This window comes from Montipora capricornis, chromosome 9, assembly GCF_036669925.1.
Source record: "Montipora capricornis isolate CH-2021 chromosome 9, ASM3666992v2, whole genome shotgun sequence".
NCBI classification, from domain to species: Eukaryota; Metazoa; Cnidaria; class Anthozoa; order Scleractinia; family Acroporidae; genus Montipora; species Montipora capricornis.
Genome location: NC_090891.1, coordinates 7,215,883 through 7,225,882, shown reverse-complemented (window position 1 = coordinate 7,225,882; position 10,000 = coordinate 7,215,883). Strand labels below are relative to the sequence as shown.

General features: G+C 40.9%; 1 protein-coding gene across 1 annotated transcript; it reads left to right on the top strand.

The window, feature by feature from the left end:
- The first annotated feature begins 2,504 nt into the window (after positions 1-2,504).
- On the top strand, positions 2,505-7,717 carry LOC138016245 (allene oxide synthase-lipoxygenase protein-like). The gene is made up of 4 exons (XM_068863418.1): positions 2,505-2,751; positions 3,134-3,419; positions 3,919-4,357; positions 6,128-7,717. The coding sequence occupies exons 2-4, from the start codon at positions 3,253-3,255 to the stop codon at positions 6,305-6,307; spliced, it is 786 nt and encodes a 261-aa protein (XP_068719519.1). The 5' UTR covers positions 2,505-2,751; positions 3,134-3,252; the 3' UTR covers positions 6,308-7,717.
- Positions 7,718-10,000: the final 2,283 nt, after the last annotated feature.

Genomic DNA, 10,000 nt, shown 5'->3' with positions numbered 1-10,000 from the left:
CTTTGCGTGTTGCCAGGCAACCATCATGTAAAACTTGTGGCAGTGTGGCCCAGTGGTTAGGGCGCTTGCCTTGAGAGATCCGAATATCTCGGGTTCAAGACCCACTCTTACCACTCGTTGAACTTGATTCGGGTAGTTCCTGGTTCAACTTCCCAGCTGCACTTGTAAATAGCCAACTGGAGGTATGGGGAGAGGTCAATTAAGTAAGTATGTATGTATGTATGTAGCTTGTCAAGGGTACAATAGACGAAAGACATAAGTGATCTTCGCACTTATCTGGAAAACCTGAGCAAACTGTACAGATAAGTGCGAAGATCACTTGTATCGTTCGTCTATTACCCACCCTGCTTCCGTCTGACCTTGTAGCTCAGGCGGTTGAGCAGCGTTGATCTAACCCGAGGGTCGTGGGTTCAATTCCCACCCTGGGCAGAGTTTTTTTTTTCTGTCCTTTGGTGGGCCCATTTCCATTAGTAACGCTCACATGGTTCCTAGCACTTCACATTACACTGTAATCAGTTAACAACAAGTTACACTAAGGCCCTAACCCGTTTCAAACGGCGAACTTTACATGCGCCGAATCTAATGCAAATGAGAAAAATCTATTGTTTTTTTTTTTCTAATGAGAAAAATCTATTGTTTTCGCTCATTTGTATTAGATTCGGCACATGTAAAGTTCGATGTTTGAAACGGGCCTGACTTACTAAAAACTGAAATTTGGAGAAAATAGTTTTGTTAACCCTTTCACCGCCAAAAATGCAAATTGACACTTGTAGATTTTACTCTAACGCCACTGAGACGATTTTATTCGTCAATGGGGAAGCCCTCGGCAGTAAAAGGGTTAAATTCGTCATAATGTATCAGCGATAAAAGCTCTTCCACACTAAAGAACAACCAGGCATGGAGGCCAAAGAGTATTAAATCGACCTTACTACCCTTTTTTGCTTATAGCCTGCCGTGCTGGCGTATTTTGATGGGGTTCCAAGGATAACGCCACCATGTTGGATAGTAAAAAGTGTTAGAGAGCTGGGGAGAGTGAAAACATGTTCTAGGGAAGAGGACGATCAATTCAACCAAGTCTCTCCCTCAGTTGAAGGATTATTCTTGATTGTCAATTTCTTCCAAGTGAAATAGACCAATTTCGATATATTAAAATTCAGTCCGAAACAAAGGGCACCATCTCTCGAGGCTCTGGGGAATAAACTCATACAAATCCTTATATTTATTCCCCAGAGCCTCGAGATGATGCCTTTTGTTTCGGACTGAATTTAATATGTCGAAATTGGTCTATTATCGTTCATTTTGGACAATGAGAGCTTGATAGGGATCATGGGAAATTACCATATTTCTTTAAAAGCCAAACCCAATGTCTGGACTCGCAGAACTCGAACCTGGGAACGTGTGATTAATAACCCATTCACTTAACCACTAGACTACCATATCACTAACTACAAGGTTGTCATTTTTTATGAATGTCAAGCATCTGCAGGCTGCCAACAATACAACGAAATCCGCACGAGAGATTTTCCTCAGTTCTCCGATGAGAACTAGGGAGTCGATCGGCGAGAGCAAAAAGAAAGTCGCCAAGAACCTTGGTCTGGCTCACCTTTCAACCCTTTTCGAGAGTTGAGATAATCTCGATGATTTTCGAACAGATCCTCAAAATTCCCCCTTATGGTGGAGTGCCGAAAATTGTTCGAAGCTGACCGATGGATGACCGATAGATTCTTCGCTGGAGGGCTGTTTCGTGAATGGTTGCAATCCAAATGTTTGTGGAGGCGATGTGAAAAATTGCAGGACAATTTTCCCGTTACTGAGGAGATGGTTAAGATGGCCTTGGATCGTGGACTTACTCTTGAACAGGAACTGAAGGGTATGGAATGGTTCCTCGACATCTCACGAGAACACAATTATAGCAAGGCAAACGAAATTTGCAGCCTGGGAAAAAGCTCCTCTATATCAATTCTAAACTTAACTTAAGGGCCTTCCTTTCAGTCCTCAGTCTTCCATATTTCGTACTTTGGCTTTCTACGATTTTCAGTTTTTTCGTAATATGCATTTACGTCTATAAAAATGCGATATTTATTCATAATGATATATTCCATGCATTGCCCACTTTATCTCCATTTAAGTTACTTCCGACCAACCCAGTTTACTTCATTCTCATAGTAGTTTGTTTCATTTCTTGCCTGCATATTTCAATAGATACTTGATTTCGGAATTCCATCGGAAAGAAAAGTAAAAGCTCTAACGTAAGAAAATAATGTAAACGTATCAATATATCCGCATACCTTTTAATTAAGACGTTTACTCGCGTCACATAACGCTTGAAACTGCACTGCTCTTGGAGAAACCTGCGCATGATTGCTTCAAACGCGAGCCTTCGTTGGTGTATGGCATGCTTTGTCAACCAAACTATTTCACTGGATTTTATCCAACGTTTTAAGGTTCCTCCATAGTTTTACTTTGTAATCAGAGAAGCTCAACTCTTCACTACAACAGGAAGGCCACTTTTATCTTGTAAACTACAAGGAGCTCGATGGTATTACATTCAGCGGTGGTGAAGAGGGGTCCGGATATACGGCAGAACCGCTTGCACTTTTTTACGTCAAGAGCTCTGGGGATTTAGTGCCTGTTGCAATTCAGCTGTCGCAACAACCAGGCGAAACCAACCCGATATGGATCCCAAGCGACTCGTAATATGATTGCTGCAGGCGAAGATGTGGCTTCGTAACGCACTATTACATACATCAGGTATTTGGGAAAATAGTTACCGTAGTTTCGGAAAGCGAATTTTTCATCTTATGACTATATTGCTGTTACCACTTTCTCCATTAGACCTTATTGCAGATACAACGGCTATTTTGATATCAATTTGCCTTCTGAGTATCCCATAATGTCTGTCGAAACAATAGAAATCAAATGGCCGCCGTATCGATCTGCCGAAAGGTTTATTGCATGAATTACATTTCCTTTCGGCTTTGTTGGCATCATTCATACCACGGCAGAGTATGTTAAACATGTCAACTGAATGTCAACTTTGAATAAGTATTGTTTCAGTATTGTATACATTACTGTCTATCTTCTCATCCACAAATCTTAAAATTATCATTTTTCTTCGTCTTTCGTGTTGAAGATCAGCAATTATATTCTCAAAACTCACCTGGTGATGGAAGCATTTGCGGTGGCCGCGTGGCGTCAGCTGCCGTCTAGCCATCCGGTTTTTAAAGTTCTCTTTCCCATCTCCGCTCTGTGATGGCTACTAATGGTATCATCAGACGGGAATTTCTTAAGTCCGACGCTTCCCAAGCTCTTCTGAAAAAGTCCTACGAGAAATTCGACTTTAATATGCTTTCGCTGCCGAACGTTTTGAAAGAGAAAGGCGTTCATGATGCTACAAAGTTACCCAAGTATTACTACAGGTAATTAATTTATGAGCGGCTTCTCACATGGTATGGGGGAGCATTCACATGACAAATATGATCTGTTAGAAATTTAGCAAAGGGGTCGGAAGGGATGACGAAAATCCCAAATAGAAAACGAAGCTATGAGGTCTATGACACCAGGGTCTCTGATTCCCTGAGATTTTGATTTCTTGTCCAGTGGTCCCGTCGCCCCATTGCTTGTGGGTAGCAAGAGTATATTACACCAGCACCACCACAAACAAATTCACGCTGAATCATATTCCATTGTCTAAGCCAATGACCAGTGAGACATAAAGACGTAAGCAAGGCGACCGGAATGAAAGAGCACTTCGTGTACTGCACACCTGCTTTAAAATAAGGATTATGTACGAGAATGACTGTTTTATTTTGGTTTATAGTCCGGGACTGTTGGCTTTGGCTTTTCCTGCCTCCCAATCCAGGTTGTTCATTCACAGCAAATGTATATCTATTAACTAATCTGGAATGTTACTTATAGGGACGACGCCCTTTCTCTCTGGAGCGCCATTGAAACATTCATCCAAGAAGTACTCTCTATTACATACAAGTCAGATGATGATATTGCCAAGGATAACGAACTGCAGGCGTGGATCCGTGACATTCATAAAAATGGCTTTCCTGCAAGAGAGAGTAAGAGCGGTCATGGCTTCCCACAAGATCTTTCAACCCTTGACCAGCTTGTTCACGTGCTTACGTGTGTAGTGTTCACATGCTCCTGTCAGCATGCTGCCTTAAACTTTGGACTGATGGACGCCCACAGTTTTGTTCCCTTCACTCCCTCAATTATGCGCTTGCCGCCACCAACCAAGAAGAACGAAACGACTTTAAATACAATCATGGAGATGCTGCCTAACAAGTCACAGGCCTCGAGACAGATTGCTTTGATGTACGTGTTGTCGCAATTTGCTGTGGATGAGGTGAGTGTTATATCAAGGAGGACCTACGTGCAATTAGTTTTCTTTATTATTCCTTTCTTTCCATTCTCTTTTGTTAATAGGATGACTTAAGCAATAGATGACTATTTCCGTGTTTACATAGCCTCATATAAACACTAAGGGGAGTTGCGGGAGAATTCGAGACAGTTGTACAAAACCGAGACGCAGTCGAGGGTTTTCATAACTGTGGAGAATTTCCCAACTCCCCCGAATCAGATGCTCATCCTCAGACTGATATTCAGTTATGTAAACACGAAAAAAAATCCTCTATTGCTTTTATAAAACATTTCTCAAAACTAATTTGACAAATGAAGCAAAATGCTAGATTAATTTATTTTTGATTGAAACAGGTTTTCTTGATACACGCTCGTATTTCCTACCAAACAATCAAAACGCGCATCTGACAACACAACCAATCAAAATTCGTGTGGTGTCACAGCTGTGTTTACATACTCTTACCTAAACACAGCTATATGACAACAAACTTCACTTATTAGAGTGTAATGCAAAGTGCTAGGTTTCTACCCCCCGATATGAACCATGTGAGCGTTAGCCTTACTAATGGCAATGGGCCCACACAAGGACAGAGAAAACTCTGACCAGGACGGGAATTGAACCCACGACCTTCGGGTTAGATCACCGCTGCTCTACCGACTGAGCTACAAGGTCAGAGGGGAGCAGGCCGTGGGAACTGAAGGTGTTAAAGTCACGGCAATGAACATGTACAAGTACAAGGAAGGATTACTTTTTTGCAAACGTTTTCCGTGTAGCACTCATATTAGAACAGACTTAACTGATTAGAGTGTAATGTAAAGTGCTAGGTTTCTAGGTTTCTATATCACAACAAAGCCTAGCCCTCATTTTTTTCCTGAATCCAGGCAACTCGGAAAGCCGAAAATAGGATCAACAAAGATTCTTTTTTTCAAATCGGCTTCTTCGTTCGTCGCGGAATTAAAGAACGCTTTTCTTTCAAGTAATTTATCCTTGTTATCCACGTCGCTATATCCCAACCAATAGCGTCGTTCCATCCTTCAATATAAAAACCCCTATACCCATAATTGTGGGAGGCGCGGTGGCCTCGTGGTTAGTGCGCTCGACTCCGGCCGGATCGAGTGGTCCGGGTTCGGGGCCTGGCCGGGGACATTGTGTTGTGTTCTTGGGCAAGACACTTTACTCTCACGGTGCCTCTCTCCACCCAGGTGTATCAATGGGCACCGGCGTAATGCTGGGGGTAACCCTGCGATGGATTAGCATCCCATCCAGGGGGGAGTATAAATACTTCTAGTTGCTTCATGCTACGAAACCGGAGATAAGCGCCGGCCTGATGGGCCTTCCTAGGCTCATAACAGAGACTTTACCTACCCATAATTAAGGTGCTAATTGGCTCTGAGGAAGGGCTAACGCTCTAATGTCAGCTTTCGAAGTTCCTTACGGTGGTTTTTTTGTCATATCAACTTAGTTGATAAACCAATGTCTTAGTTCACTTCCCGTCCGACGCAGCACTACATTCTCTTCTGAAAGTAGTTTTCGTTTCAGGTAGCAGATAAAACTCTGGTGGGCGCATCAATAACAGTAACTGTTGGTGACTTTACTGACATCTTCACTGTTCCATATATCTATACTCTTTCATCAAGAAATGATGTATCATTTATTTAAGTCTAACTGACACAATTCACAATTCAGTTTCACTCAAATCAAACTAGAATTCTCTTCAAACTTGTTCCTAATATATTTTTATTTCCCTTTCCTTAGCGTTTCCTTGGAGACATAACACAAACTTTGTTGACTGGTGATGACGCAGAAGAGGCTATTAGTCGTTTCCAAGCCTCTCTTCAAGCAATTTCCAATTCCATCAAGACCCGCAATAAAGCACTTGAAATGCCTTACATCAACCTGCTGCCTGAGCGAATTCCTGACAGTATTGCCATCTAATGCTCTTTATTTGGGATTGAGGAAGACTCGAGTATAAAATTAAACACTTAAATGAGTAAGATTAAGCCGTACTTAATGCAATCTCACGTGGGAAAATCATGTGAACGCAGTCATTACGAAAATGTCCCAACGTTTCTATTTTGTAGTCCAGCTCAAAAAGAGAAGGGGTCCGTGAGGACATGGCAACGTTTTTCATTGCTTGTATACGGTCAGTTTCAACGTTTGCGTCAGTTTTCTTTTTTTATGTTTTATCAGGTGCACTTAGAAAAGCTGTCTTGTCTATTATTTTCCCATGCAGGACTGCCCTATGAGGAGGCAATTGAACTGTTTAACATTGTACGAGTAACACTAAGATTTTATCATTGGATTGTGCAAAGTCACTCGGCTCACCTCCATCGTAAGCCGGTAAACCCTGAATAATTCTTGCATAGTTTATTACCGTGTAATTGTTATTAACCTACTAACCGAGACCGAGGGCCGTACTGGGAAATATAGGCCCGAGGTCGTGTCAGTATGGCAAGGGCCAGTATTTCTCAGTACGGTCCCGAGCAAGTGAGGTCAGTAGTTGCTTATTATATGGCATCGTTTCTTTGAGCTATTGGACTCTTCTTCTCTTGGTAAATGCTCGTAATCTTCGTCTTCCATCAGCGAAGGTTGAGCGGCAACCTTTAACGTGTAAAACTAAATTCCGCTTCCTGTGATTGTACTGCTGTGATGAAAATATTAAATTCCGCTTTTAAAAAACTTTTTTGTAATTCGCTCAAATAAAATTTCCCGGGAGGGAGTAAAAACACCATACCAAATCGTATTAAAATTATTGGATCCACAAATAACTTTTTCTCAAATTAGAAAAAAGTTTGCAATCCAAGAATCGCAGTGAAATACAAAATTATTTCGAAGTCGCAAATAGTTTGTCACGTGATACTTAGCTCTAGCAGTCAGCCAGCGTCACACTACTCTCCAGCCTGCAAAATGGTGGAGTTTCGCGAGAAAGTATTTTACACAGAGAGTACGATGGTTCTTCCATAAATGTGGAAGGGAATTTGGGAACAACGAGGTATTCTGCCGTGGGTCTAGAACACTAACGAGATGTGTTCTCTCTCTGTCATTGTATTATTATAAATCGGTTTGCCCGTCTTTCTTTCTTTTTGGGTTTTTTTTCCACAGCTGCATGCTAGATATTCTTAGATCTTTTTTTACTGAGATTTGGTTTATAGTTGGGCTATTTGAGCATGATTCACAATTAACGAGACCAACCAGGCAAGGAAGGGTCCAGTCAATGCCCAAAGCGCTTGAGTCACCGATGGAAACAAAACACTGGTTTGATAATTTCGTGCAATAACTGTACTCTCTCCAAACGTTTTCAAATATATTGCCACAATAAAAAGGGAAGAAAGAGTTGGCCCTAAATTCATCATTTATTTGATTATCTTGCTCGAATCCCTGTGCCAGGGCTCTGTCTTACCCCGCCCAGAAAATGGGCCTGGAACCAAGGCGAGAGAAAGTCCTTTATAGATAACACTGTTTTACTGGAAAATACACCACTCATAAAGTTCCTACGAAACTACATCCGGGACCCGAGTGGCGTTCCATATCCTCACTAGTGAGTATCTTGTTGACGTCATCTCCCGCGTTTAGCGATAGAATCATGAAGTTCTCTGAAGTTGACGTAAAATCCGCTTGAGAAACTTCATAGAAGTTAAAATTATTCAAGGAGTTCCTTGCAAGGGAAGAAGAAGAAATGCGAAACTTGAAGAATTTCCTGTCGCCGGGCTGCAATAATTTGCGATTAAGTTTGTGCTTGGTGTTAAAAAAAAAAAATAGTAGGTAAAACACACCTGTCTATGGAATAAAAAGAAAATTACACGTTAGCTCGAAGATATGAAGTTTACCTTCTCCTGGCAAAACAGGATTTCGCAAGTCTGTTTGCCGCGTTGTTTTTCCTTAGTTTAATATGGTTGTGATTTTCTTCGATCCGAGTCCGATGTTAATTGTTGGCGCAGAAAAATATCAAATCTTGATTTAATTGCCCTCCAGAAAGTCGACTTTATGAAGAATCCGTGTCAGTGCAGCTGCTGAATTGCAAAAACATTTCGTATGCTGTTGACGAGACTCACTGTGTGTTACATTGGAAGTATGAAACTCATAAATGCAAAATGACGAATAAATCGCCTGCTGGAACTCTTCATTACTGTTCATTACTTCTCTCGTTCTAGTTATATGACAATCGCACTGATCCAGTGAACATATATTTGAGTTGCACAGTAAGTATTGAAACTGTGAGTGTCTTTGGAGTTTACACCTACTAATTTTTTTTCAAAATCCCGGACAAATTGTTTGGATACCCAATGATGATACCCAATGATAAAACAGACAAAAAAATGTATATACTATTTTTTTCTGGGCATCTCAGTTTAATCAGGTATAGTAGCGGTGACAAACAGAGTAATTTAGAGTAATTTTTACAGTAATTAGAGTACAGTAATTTACTCTGAGTAATTTTTCCTTGGAGTAATTTTTCAAAGCCCTCGTGACTTAGCCGTGACCAAATGGCTAAGGTTGTATATGGAGCTGCCTACTGGGACTGCAATGATTTTTATATCGGAAAAACTAAAAGACGATTGCATGACAGAAGCACTGAGCATTTTAAGGCATTTAAGGTTATCCTACGTCGGCTCTTGCTGACCACGTTTAGTGCGCCAAGTGGTCACAGTTTAAAATGGGATCGTTTTGAAATTTTAGCGAAAGATCGATCCGACACTCACCCGAAACCCTAACCCTAACCTTAGAACAGTTACAAGTTATTTACGAAATTAAAATCAATTAGGTCTGTTTGCACATGAGAAAGAAATCGTTTGTTATCATGACTAGGAAAGATGTTCCTGGTGTATTTTGCATAGCGACCTAAATAAATTTCGGACAATATTTTTGTCGATTTGTAAACAACTTTTGCATTTCTTGCACTTGAGACTCAGAGCATGTTCACTCTTCCTCAGATAAATTTAGCCACCTTTTAACTACTTCATAAAGTTCCATCGGTCTCACTTTATGTCATTGACGCATGCGTGAAATGGTGGTTGTCTTGAGGGCTTGGAAATAGCTTGAACTCATTGGGAGAAAAAATATCTAGCAGATTTCAGTTGCTGATTCGATAGCTTGCAGGTTAATACAGAAGAGAAGTACTCTCCGACGTTCAATGGTGCGAGGGTTCCAATCCTTGGATCGGTATGGAATGTGGTGGAAACTCCAGGCAAGTGGAAAAGTCCGCTGGGAATAATGTAAGGAAGAAGGGAAGGAAAGGGAGAGACGGTAAGTGGAAGAAGAACGGAAGGCAAGGAAAAGATAAACGCGGAATTCAATCAATCTCTCTTTTTTCATTCTTTTCATTTTCATCCCCCCTAAAAATCCAGATCCCATTTTTTTTTGTTATTACATCCACCAAAAAAGGAAAACCCTTTTTCTGACAGTTCATAATACCCTAGGTTGGAAAATTTGACCTACAATTGTAGGTTGAAAAAAGTCAACCTGGGTTAAAATTAAAACAAAACACCTTTTAGGGTGTATCCATGGGCATGTACAAACGGTTAACACAAACTGTCCGGTTACAGTAAACTACAACAACGGGCGAACTTTGGAAAATGGCGAGAGATCACCAGAAAGATAAATCTGTAATTTAAATGGAAGTTATTTATT